At 38.2% G+C, this 20,904-nt stretch overlaps 3 protein-coding genes and 1 non-coding gene across 4 annotated transcripts; 3 read left to right on the plus strand and 1 right to left on the minus strand.

Moving 5' to 3' along the window:
• The first annotated feature begins 1,484 nt into the window (after positions 1–1,484).
• Positions 1,485–4,482, plus strand: LOC111455456 (endoglucanase 11-like). The gene is made up of 5 exons (XM_023097147.1): positions 1,485–1,880; positions 1,983–2,195; positions 2,279–2,479; positions 2,590–2,844; positions 3,623–4,482. Exons 1-5 carry the CDS (start codon positions 1,614–1,616, stop codon positions 4,304–4,306), a joined length of 1,620 nt encoding a protein of 539 aa, XP_022952915.1. The 5' UTR covers positions 1,485–1,613; the 3' UTR covers positions 4,307–4,482.
• A 573-nt stretch (positions 4,483–5,055) lies between these two features.
• Positions 5,056–6,112, plus strand: LOC111455276 (PLASMODESMATA CALLOSE-BINDING PROTEIN 5-like). Its single transcript, XM_023096877.1, has 3 exons — positions 5,056–5,583; positions 5,711–5,738; positions 5,886–6,112. Exons 1-3 carry the CDS (start codon positions 5,241–5,243, stop codon positions 6,064–6,066), a joined length of 552 nt encoding a protein of 183 aa, XP_022952645.1. The 5' UTR covers positions 5,056–5,240; the 3' UTR covers positions 6,067–6,112.
• Positions 6,113–7,061: 949 nt separating this feature from the next.
• On the minus strand, positions 7,062–7,212 carry LOC111455649. The gene has a single exon (XR_002712630.1). It is a non-coding gene; the product is annotated as a U4 spliceosomal RNA (small nuclear RNA).
• Positions 7,213–15,750: 8,538 nt separating this feature from the next.
• On the plus strand, positions 15,751–20,119 carry LOC111454861 (transcription factor GTE4-like). The gene is made up of 5 exons (XM_023096332.1): positions 15,751–17,994; positions 18,085–18,124; positions 18,213–18,320; positions 18,469–18,539; positions 19,498–20,119. Exons 1-4 carry the CDS (start codon positions 16,213–16,215, stop codon positions 18,516–18,518), a joined length of 1,980 nt encoding a protein of 659 aa, XP_022952100.1. The 5' UTR covers positions 15,751–16,212; the 3' UTR covers positions 18,519–18,539; positions 19,498–20,119.
• The last annotated feature ends 785 nt before the right edge of the window (positions 20,120–20,904 follow it).

Consider the following 20,904-nt stretch of genomic DNA (forward strand, 5'->3'; position numbering starts at 1 on the left):
TTTTTTTTTTTTTTTTTTTTTTTTTTTTTTTTTTTTTTTTTTTTTTTTTTTTTTTTTTTGTAATTTAGCGTTTAATGTATATTAAGTTACATAATTAATAAATTAAATTTGGCGTGTTATAATGTTTTGCGTGACAAATTCCATAATTAGGGGTTATTATGGTCATATGATGTATGCATCTGATTGCCGCAATCAACACACATCATGCTTATCTTGCCTTTTTCTTTTAACTCGTGGGCCCATCTACTTTCTTTTTTGTTTTTCCTATTTCCCCCTTATATTAAATTATTTAATTTTAATTATACGAAACTCATAAATAAAAAACGAGTGATACCAACAAGTTCTATACTACGTCTGCTGAGTTCCATAGAAAAAATGGACAGAGACAAATTCAGAAAAAGAGGGAAAAAAAAGATTGATTGGATTATCCCGAACCTACCTACGTCGTGCCACCGTCCTGACTGTCAATCTTATGGAGTAGTCATAACCTAGGTAACATAATGGTTCCGCGGTCGAGAAGAAAGATGTTGTGTCAAGTAACTGTAACTCTATTAGGTTAACAAGTCAGTAGAAAATGCTGAGCAAAGCGTACTACTACAAATTATGGGTGTTGTAGATCTTCTCACGAGGCCTACTGCAATTCGATTGGAGGAATTGGTTCTGAGGTGACCCCAAAAATTCCAGCGAGTTCTACCTAACACTTTTTATTCAAAAATTCAAAACACATTCCTGTTGATTTTCATTAAGATTACCTTGTCGTTTTAATAATGAATGATACAGGGTCCCTCGATATATATGGGGTCATATGAAAAGTTAACATTTTAGTATTATAATTCGATAAAATCTTTGTACATAGTTTATATGGTTGGATAAACTTTCCATAATTATAAACATTAAATTCTTAACTTTTTTGGCGCTAATTTTGTAATTTAATATATTTTTCTCAATTTTCAAGTTAAATGGTTTATTTTTTAAAATACTAAACTAAATTATTGCATATATTAAAATATAAAGACTAAATTACTAAATTGACCTTTATTTTAGAAATACTATGATGTTTCATTGGGACATTTTTATCCTAAAATTGTCCGCCAAAAGTTAAAAAGACAAAACGAAGGGTTGTGAATGGTAGATATGAAAGTTTGAAGGGGGTGAAAGTGACTTTTCATTCAAAATGGCAACGAACCAGTCAAAGTTCCAAGGGTAGGTAGAGTAAAAAGTTACCATTTTCATCTCTATTTGATGAAAAAAATTATTAAATGAAGATTAAAAAAAATGAAAATATTATATATATCGAAATGGTAATTAAAAAAAAAAGTAAACGATGGAAATTAAAAATTTGAGAGGAAGAGTACTAAAATGATTAATATTGAAAATTTGGAGATTAAAAAATATAGTACTTATAAAATTTTGATTTTTTAAGTCACGTGAGATTCACGTGCGAATGTCATTTCCAAACCAATTAAACCAAAAACCAGAAACGTACTTCAACGGGTTTAAAGTGTGAGAAAGCGAGTGGACAAAGAGAGAGAGAGAGAGACTTACTTTTTCTCTCTCCCATTTCGCTTCCGAAATCAATTTCAACGGCAAAGAAGAAGCAATCAACTCCGTTAATGGAGGAGGAGAAGACGGCCGCGACGACGCAATGCTGCCGCCGTGCCGGACCTCCGAAACCTCAGAGATATTCTGGCAAACGCCGTCTCTTGATCTTCCTCTCCTTCTCTGTTCTCTGGAACTTTGCAGCCGGAGCTTTTGATTACGCTGATGCTCTGTCCAAGAGCCTCCTCTACTTCGAGTCTCAGCGATCGGGAAGGATGCCGTACAACCAGCGCGTCAACTGGCGAGACCATTCCGGCCTCACCGACGGGCTTGAACAAGGAGTTAGTTGCTCTAAATCTGCAATAGCTGCTCTGGTTTTCGTTTTTCTTTAGCTTCGCTTTTGGAAAATGATCGGAGTTGTTTTTTTTCTCTCGGTGTTATAGGTGGATTTAGTCGGAGGATACTATGACGCCGGTGATCACGTCAAGTTCGGCCTCCCAATGGCCTTCACTATAACGATGCTATCCTGGAGCGTCATCGAGTACCGACAAGAAATTGAAGCCGCCGGTGAATTAGGGCACGCTCTAGAGGCGATCAAGTGGGGAACCGATTACTTCATCAAAGCGCACACTAGCCCCAATGTGCTATGGGCAGAGGTGAGCCTCATTCTCAACTTATCATAATTTCGCTATCACCATCACCAATCGAATCACATTGCTCCATAAGCATTAATTTACAGGTTGGCGATGGAGATACGGACCATTACTGCTGGCAGAGGCCGGAGGACATGACGACGTCACGACAAGCTTACAAAATCGACGAGAGGAAGCCGGGGTCAGATCTCGCCGGAGAAACGGCGGCGTCGATGGCTGCAGCGTCGATCGTGTTCAGAAAAACGAACTCACATTACTCGCACCTGCTGCTCCATCACGCGCAACAGGTAACAGAAATTGAACAGAATTAGTTGCGTTATTAGTTGAGAGGCAGTTTAATTGAAAACAGAATTAATTTTGACTGACTGTGTCTGGGAATCTGAATACTGGTGTGAAGTTGTTTGAGTTTGGGGATAAATTCAGAGGGAAATATGACTCAAGTGTGGGAATAGTGAAGAGCTACTACGCGTCGGTGAGTGGGTATAAAGATGAACTTCTATGGGCTGCGCTGTGGCTCTATGAGGCCACCGACAATCCACACTATCTTGAGTACGTCCTTAACAACGCTCACAGCTTCGGTGGCATTGGCTGGGCCATCTCCGAGTTCAGCTGGGACGTCAAGTATGCTGGCGTCCAACTCATGGCCTCCAAGGTAAAAAAAATTCCTCAAACCCCACCCCAAATTCACTCATCATTATTGCTGGTTCCTTCCATTTAATTCTCTTATATTACTTGAATAATGTTATTTGTGTTCACTTTAGCACAATGAATTAGATTAGATAGGAAGGTGATTAGAAGTTTGAACCCATACCCACTCTAGATCGATGTGGTATGTTTTTATTGCATTTCATAAGTTGATCTCATAGATAGTTACTTTCCATTTTTGTGGTAGATCGATGAACTTTTTAATTGGTATAATCATAAAAAAAGTCTAAAATTTTGATTTCGTGTTAAGTTTGTGTTGTTGATGCTCTCGTGTGTCCCTAAACTCGATTAAGATCAGTCAAACAATAGGTTAGTTACTTGGGGAGGTGGATTAAGTGTTTGATTAAGGAGTCTGAGATGGAATGATAAATGGTACAAAGGAAAAGGAGGGAGAATCTCTCTCACAGTCACCGTTTGTTAAGCTTTTAGCTTTTTTTCACGCCAGAGATGGAGTGGCCCTTAATTAAAGGACCCATTAGGACGGCAAGGGTAAAGTTTTAGACTTCGAGTCATGTTGGATGGAGCACAAGGCCACGTGCATCCGATACCACAGCCATGAAATCCCCCTCTGCCTACTCAAATCTCGCCAAGTGTCCCTTTTAATTTCCCTTCCCTCCATCTCAGGATCACCCATTTTTGTCCATACCATTTAAATATTTTCAATTTAATCCTTTATATGTTCTTAGATCAAACAATTAATTACAATTATTTGCTTGCTTTTTTAGTTGCTAATGCAGGGGAGGCATAATAAGAACAATAAGCAAGCAAAAATCCTGGAGCAGTACCGATCAAAAGCAGAGTATTACCTCTGCACGATCCTCAACAAGAACAATGTCAGCAACGTCGAGAGAACTCCGGCCGGCCTTTTATTCATCCGCCAGTGGAACAACATGCAATACGTCTCTACGGCGTCGTTTCTTCTCACTGTCTACTCCGACTACCTCCGCCGATCCAACCACCGTCTCAACTGCCACACCGGACCCGTGGATCACGAAGAGCTTTTTGCCTTTGCAAAACAACAAACGGATTACATACTCGGCTCCAACCCAATGAACATGAGCTATTTGGTCGGATTTGGCCCCAATTTTCCTACTAGGGTTCACCACAGAGGAGCCTCCATTATGTCGCATAGAGAAAACAAGGCGTTCATCGGCTGCACACAGGGCTACGACAATTGGTACGGCCGTGGAGATCCGAACCCAAACGTCGTCGTCGGAGCGGTGGTTGGCGGCCCCGATTGCGAAGACAAATTTTCCGATGATAGAGGGAATTACATGCAGACCGAGGCCTGCACCTACAATACAGCGCCGTTGGTCGGCGTTTTTGCTAAATTATCAAGTTTGAAGCACCGGATCCAGGTCGAACCCGAGACGACCCGCTCCTATATGCTTCATACAACAAACAAGTAAGAACAGAACCAAAATATTTATATAAATTATAAAAATGTGTGGGAAATGGGGATTAAATTTCTCTGAAATTTAAAAAGAGAAAAAGAGGGTTTAGTTCTTTTGTGTAGCTTCCATTTAATTTTGTATAATTTATATTATATATAGTGAAAGGTAAAGTTCCACATCTCGTGGCTTTATTTTGCCTCTCCCATTATTTCTCATTTATTTAATCTTATTAATTGAAAAAATATAATATTAATCAATTCAGTTTTTCTTAAACTAGGGAGGTCCGAGAAGAATATTTTCAGTATGGGCCCAATGTTTCAGGCCCACAATAGAACTGGGCTGTTTTAGCGGCTGTCCATTTACAAACATGGGCTTAACTACAGCGCGCAGTCCATACCATCCGCCTCATTTTTCCAAATGTTTTCTTTTAATTTTGGAAAATTTTCAAGTTGTACAAATTTTAATTTTATAAAATTATTACAATTTTAACTCTTTAATGGTTAATTATTGTAATTGTCAAACTTGCATAACTTTATTTTATTGCAATTACTGGATTTTTAAAATTATTTTTACACCATTTTTTATTTATTAAACTTAGTGGACGAGTTAGTAAAATTAAATTGATAGTAAAAATTATAATAATTATTTAATTTTAAGGTCTAATTTAATAAAATTATATCATATTCTTATAAATAGCAGGAGAGCCCCCCAACTTTTAGCATTTTATATAGAAGGCTCTAATTAAGGGCTTAATCCTGAAAATCATCCAAAACTGATTAGTAGTGGAATCCGTTTCTGCCATCTCCGTAACGGTCACTTCCCCTGTTCCCTCTTAAACCTCCCCTTTGTATTCTCTCTCTAAAGCCCCCACTCTCCAAATCTCCTCTCTCTCTCTAAAGCCCCCAATCTCCAAATCTCTCTCTCCCTCCTCCCGATCTCCCCGTCGAAAATGGCCAATAATTTTGCGCTCTTTCTTCTCATTCTTCTGATTCTCGGCAGCAGCGCGGCGGAGTCCCGGCAGCCGTCCACCAGGGACCAAAGCGGCGCGACGGAGCTCTGGTGCGTGGCCAAGAACAACGCCGACGACGCTTCTCTGCAATCCGCCCTCGACTGGGCCTGCGGCGCCGGCGGTGCCGACTGTTCACCAATCCAGCCCGGTGGCGCATGCTACGACGCATCCAACGTCCAGAATATGGCCTCCTTCGCCTTCAACGACTACTTCCGTAAGCACGGCATGACCGACGACAGTTGCTTCTTCCAAAACGCCGCGGCTATCACCTCCTTAAACCCTAGTCTGTTTCTTCACTCCGATCTCTCAGTTTCTTAGCCGAATCTGTTCTTTAATTCAAAACCTTTCCAGATCTGTAACTGAAATGCTATTTGAATTTGTGTTCTGATTTTGATCTCTCTTGTTTTCAGGCTACGGAAATTGCAGAATCCCAGCTAGGTAAATTTCATTGTTGATCTTTAAAACCTAGTAATCAAGAAAAATAATGTGGATCATGGTTGAAATCATCGGCCACCAATGATTCTGCAACTATTTTTCTTCTTTTTTTAGTTTTAATTGGATTTGATTTCTCATTTTATGGCGCAGTTCGTTGAGAAATGGGAACTTTTCAAGCCAGACACCATCGGTAGGGTTGGGGCCGAGTGAAGACATAAGCGGGTCGGGTCGGAAATCGGGCCGGTCATGGGTTTGGCCTATGGTAATCGGGTATTTGTTTTTTAGAATTGTGTTTCAATCTCAAATAGGAAGCTCTAGTTTTTGTATTTGAATTTTGATTTTTTATTAAGCAAATATTGGTTATTAGATGTCTCAAATTCTTATTTTATATGATTTTTTTAATGACTTGGGGCAAAAGAAAAAGATTTTCTGTATAAAGGGTTTATCAAAAGCTAAAATATAATTTTATAAATAATTTCATAATAAATAAAAATTTAGGTTAGTTGTCCTTATATTTATCTAATAGATCCATAAGGTTATTGTTATTGTTATTACTATTATAGTAAAACAATAATGAAATAAAATAATCGGAGTTATTTGAAATGATTTGCCAGAGAAATTGAGAATAAAGATCACGTGACAGAATCAAAGGTCACATGGGGAGAAAGAGATGCTTATAAAAATAAATATAAAAGTTTATTAAATATGTACACTTTGTTGGAATGTTAACTTTTTATATTTAATCTCAACACAAAAAATGGAAAGGAGAGATGTTAAAAAATGATATTTTATATGTTTTTTCCTCCCGATCATATCTATAAACTTTAGAAGATCAAACTAAAAAATTACCATCGGACCAGGTATATACTTGAAATTACTCAAAATAAACTTTTAGTGGGGTTATATACTTGAAATTACTCGAAATAAACTTTTAGTGGGGTCAGCTATGTCTTGTTTAGTCATTGATGCATGTGCACAACCATCATGTATAAATATGAAGTTATCAAAGAGTAAACTTTTAATGGATTAGCTACCACTCTGCTTAGTCCCCAACAAATATGTTCCACACATCAACGCATGTGTGGATTAGCTATGTCCTAGTCCGTGACACATTGATGCATATATGTCATGCCCTTCTTCGTTTCAAATAAATATATATATATATAGGGAAATTTTCTCCAAAAAGTCTCTGCGACAAAATCCGTGAAATCTCATATTTCACAGGGTCAACAATGAAATTCATGGAAAACAAAATAAAATTGCAACAATTTGTGTTGCAATATTTATTTAAATAACCAAATTGAAGCTTAGAACTAAGTATTGTAGGGCTTTACCCCGAAGGGAGCCCTTCCAGAAATTCTCGAAGGCCTGGGCCAAACCCAGGCCTAAGAGGGGGTTTGGAAATAGTTTTCAACCAGCAATTGACGCGCCTCGGTTAGAACCTCACTAGCTGCGTCATTGCCCCAAGCGCAAAGATGAGTTTGTCAACATCCTCCACTCGCCTTTTATAGCCTCTCAACGTCGGTCTACCATCAAACTTTCCGATGTGGGACAAAAACCCCAAATTCCTAGTCCAAAATTTTCATTTTCACTTTCCCGATCATTATAATAAACCCATGGTAACCTTCTTCAAATCTCAATCTCATACCTTCATCGTCTTCCATGGAGTTCGCCGCCGTCATATTCCACTCCGGCAAGGAAAACCTTCCGCCGCTTCTCTATATAACAAATTCCTTTCAAAATACAGTTAGATTCGGTTCGGTTCATGATGGATTCATCCCCTCGGTTCAATCGGCTTCCTTACTCTCCAACTCCAGGAAGAGCAAGGCTGCTGATGAAATAAAATTATAACAAGTAATTTTTTAAACATTCAAACTAATTAAGATATTTTAATATAAAAATTAAAATAGTTCTTATTTTTTATTATTTTTTGTTTTAAAGTTTAAAGGAATCCTTTATATCTTATTTGAATGGATTAAAATTGGGTATAAAAAAATTTAGTTTATCTTTGACAAATTTAATATATTAATTAATAATCCATTTGACTTTATCCATAGTGCTCTTTTTATTTGCCCAAAGTCTTCTCTAATCCACTCCCATTTTAATTAATTATTCTTTACCTAATAATAATAAATATTAATCAATTTAATAATTATGAAACCGACAATGGATCCACGTTTAAAATAATTAATATTAATCTTATTTTTAATAAAAAGATATTTATTTTAATAAAAAAAAAATTATTCTCTGAGCCATATTGGAACGAGGGGTAGTGAGATCTACATCCACTTATCATCTCACAATTCAATTAAATAAAAAAAATAAAAAAATAAAAAATAAATTGATAGTGACTAAGCCATTACTCACGCCGTCATTAATGTAATAAAATAAATTTAAAGCTAAGGTGGACGGCCTTTGCATTTTCTAACCACCGCTTATCTTTATGTCGGGGTTTAAGATTTTATAATATAGTTTATTATTATTATTTTTTAACTTAATAATCAATATATTGATGGGATGAATCGATCATATCCAAATTTATAACGAAAAATATTGTTCTAAACTTTTATTTGCAATATGCTCATTTTTAGGCAAGGTAAAACTTTGATTGTAACCCTAATAATTGTCCGCTCTCGAACAAAATACCATTAAGTTACCTCTCTAATAGGTATCGTTCATGTTTGTATTGCACTCACATTCGTGTCGAGAGCTTGGTTTCTATCAAGGCCAATTTCTCTCTCAAAAACACACGTTGTCTGTCTTACTATCGAATTGTAACGTCCCAGATTCACCACTAGCAGATATTGTCTTCTTTGAGCTTTCCTTTTCGAGTTTGCCCTCAAGGCTTTAAAATGCGTATGCTAGGGTTGTCTGTCTTACTATTGAATTGTAACGACCTAGATCAACCGCTAGCAGACATTGTCCTCTTTGGGCTTTTCTTTTCGAGTTTCCTCTCAAGATTTTAAAATGTGTCGGCTAGAGGAAGGTTTTCACACCTCTACAAATGTGGGACATCACAATCCACCCCCCTTCGGGGTCCAACGTTCTTACTGGCACACTGCCTCATGTCTACCCCCTTTGAGGAACAACGAGAAGGCTGGCACATCGTCCGGCGTCTAGCTCTGATACCATTTGTAACGACCCAGATCTACCGTTAACAGATATTGTTGTCTTTGAGCTTTCCCTTTCGAGCTTCCCCTCAAGGCTTTAAGCTCTGATACAATTTGTAACGACCCAGATCTACTGCTAACAGATATTGTTGTCTTTGGGCTTTCCCTTTCGAGCTTCCCCTCAAGGCTTTAAAACGCGTCTGCTAGGGGAAGGTTTCTACACCCTTATAAATGTGGGACATCACAATCCACGCTCCTTCAGGGCCCAGCGTCTTCGCTAGCACTTGTTCCTTTCTCTAATCGATGTGGGATCGCCACCAAATCCACCCCCTTTGGGACCAGCGTCCTTACTGGCACACCGCCTCATGTCTACCCCCTTTGGAGAATAGCGAGAAGGTTGGCCGACACATCGTCCGGTGTCTGGCTCTGATACCATTTGTGACGACCCAGATCTACCTCTAACAAACATTATCCTCTTTAGGCTTTCCCTTTCAGGCTTCCCCTCAAGGCTTTGAAACGCGTTTGCTAGAAGAAGGTTTCCACACCCTTATAAAGGGTGTTTTGTTCTCCTCCCCAACCAATATGGGATATCACACGAATCATACAAATCGACCCTTATTGCACCCTAAGCTATCTTCTCCTTCAATAGAGATTACTGAGCCTCAACTTTTGTATCAAATTATCGTCTTACTTAATAAAACTCCCGTCCAATATACATGAAGATTCATCGTTCATAACTTCATGCATGACCATGTCCTTGAAACTATTCACTCTTATGTCATCGTTCGAGGATTCTACCGACATTGCTAAACTCGAGGTAAACTGTAATAAGAATATTTCTGACGGCACGGCCGGCAAAAACTGAACTAAAAAAATGCTCATGGTTGTACGTTAAGCATATTATATGATAGTTGGCGGCATTGGTGCATGTGTGTGATAAGTGGAGTCTGATAAAAAAGTGAAAAGAACCCCAAACACATTATTTATATATTTTCGTATGGATTGTGACCCTTCAGTCCCTCCTAGGGAACGCCCTTTCGAAGGCCAATTTTACTCCCTTGGTGTCTTTTGGGTCATTACTCCTACGTCATCGTGTTATTGTACGGACAAAATCGAACAAAATCTAGTATAACGTAATACATTGTCTCTCTCATTTATCGTAGCACCTCGTAAATCAATATATTATTTATTTCATAAGTCTCGTACAGTTATTAAACCTTTCTTCAACGACAAACGATGAACTGAGCTAGTAATATTAGAAACTTTCGATCTAGTACTCTTCAAAATCGTTGTTGTTGTCTACTAGTTGAACTGCATCTATATTTTATACCTTAATTGAGTCCCCGTAAAAAACATGAATGAAAAATAAAGGTTGTCACGTGGAAAATAGTGGTTGGAACATTGAGCTTATGAGATCTCATGCTGGTTGGAAAGAGAAACAAAACATTGTTCATAAGCATGTGAAAATTTGTGCATAGTAGACGCGTTTTAAAATTGTGAGGCTAGTGGTAACACGTAACGGGCCAAAACGGACAATATCTGCTAGCAGTAAACTTGAGTGTTACAAATGGTATCAAAACCAAGTACTTAGCTCTTACAAATGAAATCCTATGCTTGTTGGAGAGGAGAACGAAACATTCTTTAGAAGGATGTGAAAATCTGTTCATAATAGACGTATTTTAAAACTGTGAGGCGAGTGGCGACACGTAATAGGTCAAAAAGGACAATATCTGTTAACGGTAGGCTTAATGGGTACAAATGGTATCAGAGCCACACACACCGAGCGGGAGGAAATTGGAGGGTGAATTGTGAGATCCCACGTCGGTTGGAGAGGGGAATGAAACATTTCTTATAATTTTGTGGAAACCCCTTTCTAGTGGACTCGTTCTAGTTTGAAAAATGTGAGGTTGACAATCATATATAACGAGCTAAAACGACAATGAGCATGAGTTGTTGTACTGAAAAATAAATAAATAAATAAAAAGAACAGCTGAGGCGAGGAAATTCATGTTGTTTTTTTTTTTTTTTAATTATTATTTCATTGGATAATATTTTTGGCTGTAAAAAACTTGAGTGGCGGCCGTTGACAATTCATTTAAAACGGCGTCACTTTATCGTAATACAAAAAGGCAAAGGGTCGGGAATTTGATGTGTATATAAGGGAAGAGAAGGGGTTCCAGTTTTTGGAGAGTTAAGGATATATCATAATTATCTTATTTATTTTTTATTTTTGGAGATTTTAAGGTTCTTAATTTCGGCTTTGTCTGAAAGGAATTATGGTAATGGGAGCTAGAAAGTTGTTGTGGGGATGGTTTTGTATTATGTTCGTTATAATGTCTTTTGCAGCCGTATCGGAATCTCGAATTCCAGTGGACAGAAAACAGAATCTCGCCCAGCTCCGGCAGCGGCTGGTTCAGGTGCATGGTGGCGCTCCGGCCAAAGTGATCGCCGGGAAATATTATACCTCGTCGAAACGATATATCCCCGGCGGACCCGACCCGAGACACCACTGAGATCATGCGTGGCATAAATAAATTACGGTGCTCCCTCCGATCAACCGGCGGTGGCTTTCCTTTTACCATTTCCATGCAGAGATCGTTATAGTCGTTTTTAGTTAATTCGGTTACTTTGTTTTTTTGAGTTACTTTTGTTGGTACTTTTTAGCTTTCATGAGGAATGAACCATCTCTCTCTTGATTTGTCATTATAAATTATAATTCGGGTTTAGGAAAGGTTAAAAATGATTTAACCATCGACTTCTCGAGCTACAAACTAAAGTGTAATAACATGTGAAAGTGAGAATTCGATTCTTTGACCTTTCGGTCGATCAATGTTATAATGTCTTAACAAATTCGCTCCATTGGTTATCTAATGCTAATTTTCTCGTAGAAAACCTCATAGTTGACCGTCAATAGTTTAACAAATTCAAATATATATTTACAAGAGAAAATAAATGCATTTTTGGTTGGTGAGGTTTAATTTAAGTTGCATTTCTGTTATTGAAGTTTCAAACTCAAGAATTTTACTTTTAAGATTTGCGTTTCGTAGCGACATATGTGTGAGATCCCACGTTGGTTGGTGAGGAGAATGAAACATTTTTTATAAGGGTGTGGAAGCCTATCTCTAACAGACGCGTTTTAAAAACCTATAGGGAAGTTGAGAGGGAAAACCCAAATAGGACAATATTTGCTAGTGGTAGGCTGGTGCTGTTACGAATTGTATCAGAGCTAGACAGGGAGTGATGTGCCAGCGAACAGGCTAAGCCTCGAAGGAGGTGGATACGAGGCAGTGTGACAGCAAGGACACTAGGCCCCAAAGGGGGTGGATTGGGGGGTCCCACATCGATTGGAGAAGGGAACGAATGTCAGCAAGGATGCTGAGTTTCGAAAGGGGTGGATTGTGAGATCCTATATTGATTAAAAATGAGAACGAAACATTCTTTATAAGAGTGTGAAAATCTCTTCCTAACAGACGCGTTTTTAAACTCTTAAGGGAAAGTCGAAAAAAAAAAAAACTTATAAAATCACATGTCATCATTTTTAGTTTACCTTAATATTGTTATTATGATCCTATTTAAGGTAGTTAAGATAAAACATGGTTACGTTACATCATCAACGACAAACTTTGGTCCTTTTCATTTTTATAAGATTAATGCTATGGTTTGGTTTATTTTTTGGAGTTTTTAATGTTCATTTAATGGCTCTTGGAATAATTAATGAAAGAGGGCAAGTTGTGAAAATGTGGCTATTCGTTGGAAGGAATCTGAATTTTGGAGACGACATTATATTATATCATAAAATTACCACAAAAACATTAAAAGACACAAACATTATGCCCCCATGTGCCTATCCGATTCGTTTTGTCCTCTTCAAAAGACAAGTTCATAACATATAACCTCACCCAATCCTTGTCGTGTCATATCACACTCTCTTCCTTCACTATCATTCTCCTTTTGGTTCCCTTTTAATTCTTCTCAAACATTAAACCTCCCGTATATCGTAGGGGCTCACGGTTGAGAATACAAACGATATCTTGTGTCGAGACTGTGACAAGTTAGGACACCGTGAGCCTATAAGTGAAGGAAAACGACATTTTTGGAGTAGACGGAAGGCGTTTTAACATAGGAGCTCATGGTTGAAATGAACAATATCATACGATTATGGAAACTGCAGAAATGATCGTTGTTCGTATCAGAGTCTTGCTTCAAACATTACCCTAGTCAAGAACTGTCAAAATGTCAGAGGTAAGAGGTGACCAGATTAGACCGAATCGATTCATGCTTGGAACTAAAATAGGGTAAACTCGTCAATTTCTCCTTCGTTGTTCAAATGATACCCAAAAACTTTCCCAGGAAAGGGATGTAAACATAATGTGAGATCCCACATCGACTGGAGACGGGGACAAATATCTCCCTAGTAGACGCATTTTAAAACCGTGAGGATGACAGTGATACGTAACGGGCTAAAATCGGTCTTAAGCTGTTACAAATGGTATTAGAGCCAGACACGGGGCAGTGTGCCAACGAGGAAGTTGGGTCCCGAGGGGTGGATGGATTGTGAGGTTCCAAATCGGTTGGAGAGGGGGACAAACCTCTCTCTAGTAGACGCATTTTAAACCCGCGAAACTGAAAGCGATACACAATGAACCAAAACGGACAATATCTACTAGCGGTGGACTTGAGCGGTTACGTACTATCCCTCTCGTTAGGATATTGTAAACAAATTGAAGCTAGGTAGGCTATGAAATCCATAGCTCCTTCCATATGCCATGTTCCTCCAAATATAAAAAGAGATTAAGACGCAAAAAGGAACCCTAATGACAAAATTTCTGACTCACCCTTTACATTACTCCCCCACTACTTATCTCTCATCTTAAAAACTTATCATCAAAATAAATAAATAAATAAAAATTTAACAAAAATCCTTCAAAATTTCTATAAATAGCACCTAAAAATCCCACCTTTTACCCAATCATCAAATACCCACTTCGCATGCAGCTTTTCCGATCACCATTCTTTCCAATGGCAGCCACCCATCACCGTTTCAACCCAAAATTTGCTCCATTAATGGCCGTTATTTTCATGGTGATGCTTGTCACCGCGGCGGCCGGCCGCCATGCATTGCCGCTGAGGACGGAGGAGGCGGCGGCCATTGAAGGCGGTGGCAGCAGCAGCAGCAGCATGATAATGCGTAGGTTGGGTTATACCAAAAGCGAAATGGAGCATTTAAGAAGGCTTTCTTCTTCCACTGCAAGATACATACCTGGAGGGCCTGATTCTCAACATCATTCTCGATCACCTCGTTCGCCGTAGGATTCTTATGTTCTGTTGTTCTGTCTGTTTTGAAGGCAATTAATGTTGAAGAAGATTGAAGATATTCGTCTTATGATTGTCTTACACGAATGTTTTTCTTTCTTGTTCTTTTATGATCCCACCTTGTTGTAATGACAAGTTTTTTCTGTTGTCTACTCTTTTCGATTTTGTTTAGAAAAATCGTCACAAATATGAGTTACTAACCGCTCGTTCCCGTTCCCGTCCCCATAACCACATGGGCTCACCCTAAATGGAATGGCGGAGAAGGGCAGACGTGGGGACTCGAGTTAGGCGTAACGTAACAAAACGTAATCAGAGTCAGTCTTTGGAATGACAATTAGTTTACGAGGGAGAAGAGTGAATCCGCTTTGTTACGTGTGAGTTTTTCTTTTATTTTAACTTCCAAATCGAAAGAAGAAATGTCAAAAGAAAAAAGAGGAACGTGAAGAAATAACGAGAAAAAGAAAGAAGAGAACGAATATGCTCTAGGGCAGCTTGAGTCAGTGCTCCACATTCGAGATAGGTTCCGCCCTGACATACATCGCACCTCACACAGAAGAAGGGGAACCCCTTCAATAGAATCGAAAGTCATTAATGACAATTCTATATTATCATCGTAGAGACGGTTTCAAAGGCAATATCTTTTTAGTATCACGATGCTAGTTCAAAAAATGAAATAAAAATAAATCTAAATTAGATTTATAAAAATAAAAAATGAAATAAACAACTTAAATAACCTTGTAACAGTCCAAACCTATGGTTAGTAGATATTGTCTATTTTGATCTATTAAGTATTATCGTTAGCCTCGTGATTTTAAAACACATGTGCTGGGAAGAGGTTTCCACACTCTTGTAAGGAATGATTTGTTATAAGTGAGATCCTATATCAATTGGAGAGAGAGGAACTAAACATTATTATAAGGGTGTGAAAATCTCTCCCTAATAACCACGTTTTAAAATCGTAAAACTGACAACTATACGTAATAGAGCGAAGCGAATAATATTTATTAACGACTGGCTTGAACTATTATAAACCCAAACCAACGTAACTAAACAAAATTTATAGTTTGGTTGGTTATTTAATAAAATTTGTTTGAATTATTGGCGAATAAATTTGTAAAAGATAAAAAAAACACAAAATCATCCTATACGTTAGACACAAACTTAAATTTATTTTTTAAATGTTATGAATTTCAAAACTTTTTAAGTCATTAAATATGAGACTCATAATTATTATTTAAAAGTGAAAAAAAAAAAAAGAAATTTGGAGGCAAAAATCAAATTTTCGTTTGCTTTTCCCAACCGCGGGAGAAGGATAACCGCGCGAATGGGCAAAACTTAAAAACTTTTTAGAAACGAAACTGCCCGCCATAGACCGACTTAAACAACCGTGACGCGCGTAAAATACAGTCTCCCAAGTAATTTCTCCCCATTGGAAGGTGTTCCACACCTCTCAAAAGGCGCGTCAGTCACCCACCCTCCAGAAGTATAGTGATGCTTCACGGGCACGACTTTTCTGTTACCAGTCCCACGCGCGAGTTTCATTTTATTTCAGTCGACGAACCCTACAGGCGCCGTACATCTGTACACTTCAAAAGATTGAGAGATCACTTTAGAGAGAGAAAGTTATTTTTTTGTAGAGAGAGAAAGTGTTCTCGTAGAGAGACTGCAAGATCCGGTCGCAAAAAGAAGCACTCAACAACACCAACAGGAAAATTACCAGTTCCAAACCCTACTGTTTCTTCGTTTTCTGTAAGATTCTCAGCTTTACTTCTTCTTCTTTGCTCTCTTTCTGCATGTTTCATGCGGATTTTCTAGTTTATAGCTGTGGAATTAGGGTTTGATCGGAGGAATTTAATTTTATTGGATCTTTAGGAATTAGGGTTTTCTTGTGTTGCCTTTTGGTCTAAATCTTTCTGTCTTTTGGGATAATTGGGGATTTTTCCTGTCTTCTTGCGACGGACGAGTGTTTTATCCTTTTAGGACAAGCTTCAGCTGTGGTGTTTTGTCCCTATTTTGGGAAATAGGGTATTTAGGGTTTTGGTCGAGTTTCATGTATGGCTTCGGGTCCTACAGTTGATGAGGTAGGTGTAGGTGACGGTGGTAGAGAGAAACAGAGGTACGTGGAGAGTAAGGTGTACACTAGGAAGGCCTTCAAAGGCCAAAAGAAGAACAATTACAATAACACAAATTCAATTGCCGATGTCACCACCACCACCTCTGCTGTTGAGAACAAAGATGATATTGATAATAGCCAAAATAAGGAAACCCCTACTGAACCAACAACCACTATCGCCACCAATGAAAACAACGATGCCAATGTCAATAGTAACATTAATCATGATGAAAGTAACAATTTGACCGAGCCTCTTCCTTGTACTACGGTGACGGAGGACAAGAATCCAACTCAGCAGCAGGTCGTTTCAAGATTTGATGTGGCCTGTGATGATTCTTCATGCCTTAACCGTCAGCAGGTTGCAGCTGGGGATGCAGTGCAGAGCGTGCGGGACCAACCCTCAGAAAATGGTGTCATGGAAGTGGCTGTGGAAAATCAAAATAACAATAATTTGACCTCAAGGTCTAAGCAGGAGATGCAGGAACTTCGGCGTAAGCTTGAGAGTGAGCTTGAGATGGTGAGAAATGTTTTGAAAAGAATTGAGGCAAAACAGGGGGAATTAAGTAAGTCTAGTAATTTTTGCAGTTTGGCTAATGAAGGGATGGATAAGGTTGGTGGAGATGAGCAGATTCATCCTGAGGTTGCTGCTGTACGTGTGCCTTGTGAGCCTTCTAGGCCTCTGAATAAATCGAGTATATCAATGTTGGAGAACAGTCAGGGTGTGAGTGATTATGTGGAGAAAGAAAAAAGAACTCCTAAAGCAAACCAGTTTTATCGAAACTCTGAATTCATACTTGGAAAAGATAAGCTACCACCAGCTGAGAGTAATAAGAAGGCAAAAACAAACATCAAGAAGCCGGTTGTAGGAGAAATGGCTCATGGTTTTGGGCTGGGTTCCAAGTTTTTTAAGAGCTGCAGTTCACTCCTGGATAAATTGATCAAGCACAAGTATGGTTGGGTGTTTGATGCTCCTGTCGATGTGCAGGGCCTTGGTCTGCATGACTACTACATCATCATTAAGCATCCAATGGACCTAGGAACAGTAAAATCTAGGCTGAACAAAAATTGGTACAAGTCACCTAAAGAATTTGCTGAGGATGTGAGACTTACATTTTGCAATGCTATGACCTATAATCCCAAAGGACAAGATGTCTATGTAATGGCAGAGCAATTGTTGACAATATTTGAGGATAGGTGGGTTATTATAGAGACAGAGTATAATCGTGAGGTAAGGTTTGGACTAGACTACGGAGCTTCTCTTTCCACACCTACTTCCAGAAAGGCTCGTCTTCCACCACCACCACCCCTTGACATGAAACGAATATTGGAAAGGTCAGAATCCACCACATATCGTCTTGACTCCAAGAATAGACCTTTGAGCGCTACTCCTTCAGCTAGGACACCTGCTCCAAAGAAGCCCAAGGCAAAAGATCCTCATAAAAGGGACATGACTTATGAGGAGAAGCAAAAGCTCAGCAGTAACCTTCAGAATTTACCTTCTGAAAAACTGGATGTCATTTTACAAATAATTAAGAAGAGAAATTCGAATATTTTCCAAGATGATGAAGAAATTGAGGTAGATATTGATAGCGTGGATGCAGAGACACTCTGGGAGCTTGATAGGTTTGTGACAAACTTCAAGAAAAGTTTGAGCAAGAACAAGAGAAAAGCTGAGCTTGCACTTCGAGCAAGAGCAGATAAGGAACACAATATTGCCCAAAAGGTAAATCCCTGAATAAAACTGTGATGTATATTGCGATAATGTGCTATAAAGTACTAAAATGGATCCTGTTGTTTTCTTTTATTGATCCAGGCCCCTGTTGTGGTGGAGGTCCCAAAGGAAACTCAAGCAGGTGGGTACATCATTTTGTCTGGTTTTTTATTCATATTTTCTTAGTTTGTATATTTACTAAAATCCAAAACTTTTAATTTTGTACACAGATGAGAATATTGTTTCATCTTCAGTGCCCGTTCAAGGACAGGGCAATAATAGGAGTAGGTCAAGTAGTTCAAGCAGTTCTAGCAGTGATTCTGGATCTTCATCTAGTGGTATGACTATTTTGGTTTTTTTTTATTTTATTATTTTTAATCTGAAGTCTTACAATTATTAACTTCTACATTCCTGGGGCTGGCATCCTAGTCATGTGTTTTTGTTGAAGCCGCATTCTTATTCTTATTCTTTTTGGATAAATTACAGATTCCGACAGTGAAAGTTCTTCAGCATCTGGATCTGATACTGGGTCTTAAAGGTCTTCAAATATTTTTCAGGTTGTGCTACCAAATTAGACTGAATCTCTGTTTTAAATAAATTTTTGGATCATGTGCTAGTTCCTCTGATGAGTTTTTGGTTTCTGGATCCCTTTTTCATCTGGCTATGTTTCTGGTATAAACGTATCTTGGTGTCGTTGAGTTCATTCACCGTTTAGGGTAGATAAATTTGGTCAATTGGATTGGATCAGAAGGATTCTTTGTTCAACCAGGAGAGGCTAGAATTCTTATAAGGGGCAAAATCTTATCTTCTAACATAGGATATATATGTGTTTGTGTCTATATATATAAAACTTTTTAATTTTGAAAATTCAGGGTTAACACTGCATATAACTTTTGAAATCTAGATGTCTTCTTTCTTCGTTCAGCCCTTTACTTAGATGTTGGGGGTGTGAATTGAGATTACAATCTAAAATGTTAAAAAGTTCATTGTTGGCAATTGTCTGAGAAGATCGTGATATCATCATCAGACGTTTCTTGAAGCTTTAGGTATTAAATGCTTTGCATGCGGTGTTTTTTGTTTTAGTTTGTTTTAGTTTAGTTATTAGTTTTATATAATTCATTTACTTAATTAAAATGAAAATCAGAAGAATAGATACTAAAGTAGTATGATTTTAAAATATATTGTTGTGCCATGAATGAGCAAATTGATCAGAACTTTTACAAAAACAGACTAAATTGTCTTATTTTAACATGATGATTAAGGATGGTTAGAGTTCATTAGAAAGGGTACAGAACAAATTTATCGAAGTTGCAATACTTTCGATCACCGAGACCTTTTGAGTTCATGGATTTGCACATGATCATGAAAAAGTATTAAGAGGCGTACTCAGTTTACCTTCCCCCTTTTAAGGATCTCTATATTACTTTATCGCACTCTAGTATAACAACTTAAATTTTGTGATTATCAATTTTTAGAAATGAAAATCTTACCAGGCCCTTTTGTTTTCTTGAACAGATGTCAAATTTTTTGAAGTTGTGAGAGTACTTCTGTTGGAAGGATCCTTCAGCTTTTCTGATTAAAATCCAAATAGTCTTGCATGGGTTGGAAAGGAGGCTTAAAAGTCCATTCATGTTCAGCCAGTGGCAAACTGAGGTTTGATGTTGTATTGGATAGAAGGTTTCACTGCATACCCCCTCCTCTGTAGCCATTTATTCTGGCTCAAAATTGTATAATATTGTAGTAATCTGATCGATTAGCCCCTCTTGCGTAGCGCCTGTACATTGCTGATCAATTTCTACCATATCTATTATTTTTTACCACAGATTCACCCTCCGGATAATCCCCTCCCCCCTCTATTATATTAGGTTTTGTAAACTAAGTGTCAGTAACTGGCAACAAGTGTGGATTTCAATGATGTATACTGGAGGGTTTGGGTTTGGTAAGAAGCTCAAACGATTCCTTGAGCTTGTATCTCTGCCTTCTATGGGTGCCATATGGAATGTTAGGATTGTGGGTCACTTCCTTCGTGTTTGCAAGCGCTGCTGCTGCTGCTTGTTTTTTTTAGTTGTAAAGGATCAAGAGAAAAATATGATTTTGATTGGTTTCTGTAAGGTTAATCGAGTTACCCTGCTGTCTAGAGTGTTTGCATTTGGTATGATTTTTACATTGTTTCCTTTTAGACTTCATTCTGTGGAAAAATGAAATGATGGCTCTCCTTCTAAGGTATGTTTTGCCTTGGCTAGTTCGTCACTTCAAGTTATGCCTTTTTTCCGTTAAAAGAGAGTATTCAACTTTTCAAGTGCGCTTTGTTTCTCATTCTCAATTTGACGTATATTTTTCTGATGCAGCGTCTTCCTCGAAGCCCTTCTTTTATGGCCGACTCTCCGCTGTTCTTTCTGTGCCAATCTCCATTTGCAAAGCTTCTAGCTAAACTCGTCTTCCCTGCAGTACACGCCTTTCTCTGCTCAGATTTTGGGGAGGCATTGGACCAGAGCCTCTGGTTGAATCATCATCAAGGCTTGCCTATGTCGAGCTTAATGGTAAGTCCATTTATCACTTTATTGTGAAAGACTTGATCACCCCGTTCTGTCGTAAGTACCTTCATAGCACGCTGAGTGGGGCTATATAATAGGTTGTTTCTCACTTGATTTATTAGGTTTTGGAATCCGTTACCATTATAGGAGAGTATTGAAAGGTCCCAGCTACTAACTTGTCTGCAGTTCTAGTTATTACAATATACTGCTGCTCATACTTTATAGTTATGACATATCAAACACGAGCGTGTAGGATGAGACAACTAGAGGTGATCAAAATGAACATGGCATTCAGTCGTTAATCTTGGTCTTAAGTCCATAAATTTTGGCTAGAAACATGTGAAAAGATGAAAATAAACACAAATTCGTTTAAGGGTGCATAGTTTTA

This window comes from Cucurbita moschata, unplaced genomic scaffold, assembly GCF_002738365.1.
Source record: "Cucurbita moschata cultivar Rifu unplaced genomic scaffold, Cmos_1.0 Cmo_Scf00017, whole genome shotgun sequence".
NCBI lineage: Eukaryota > Viridiplantae > Streptophyta > Magnoliopsida > Cucurbitales > Cucurbitaceae > Cucurbita > Cucurbita moschata.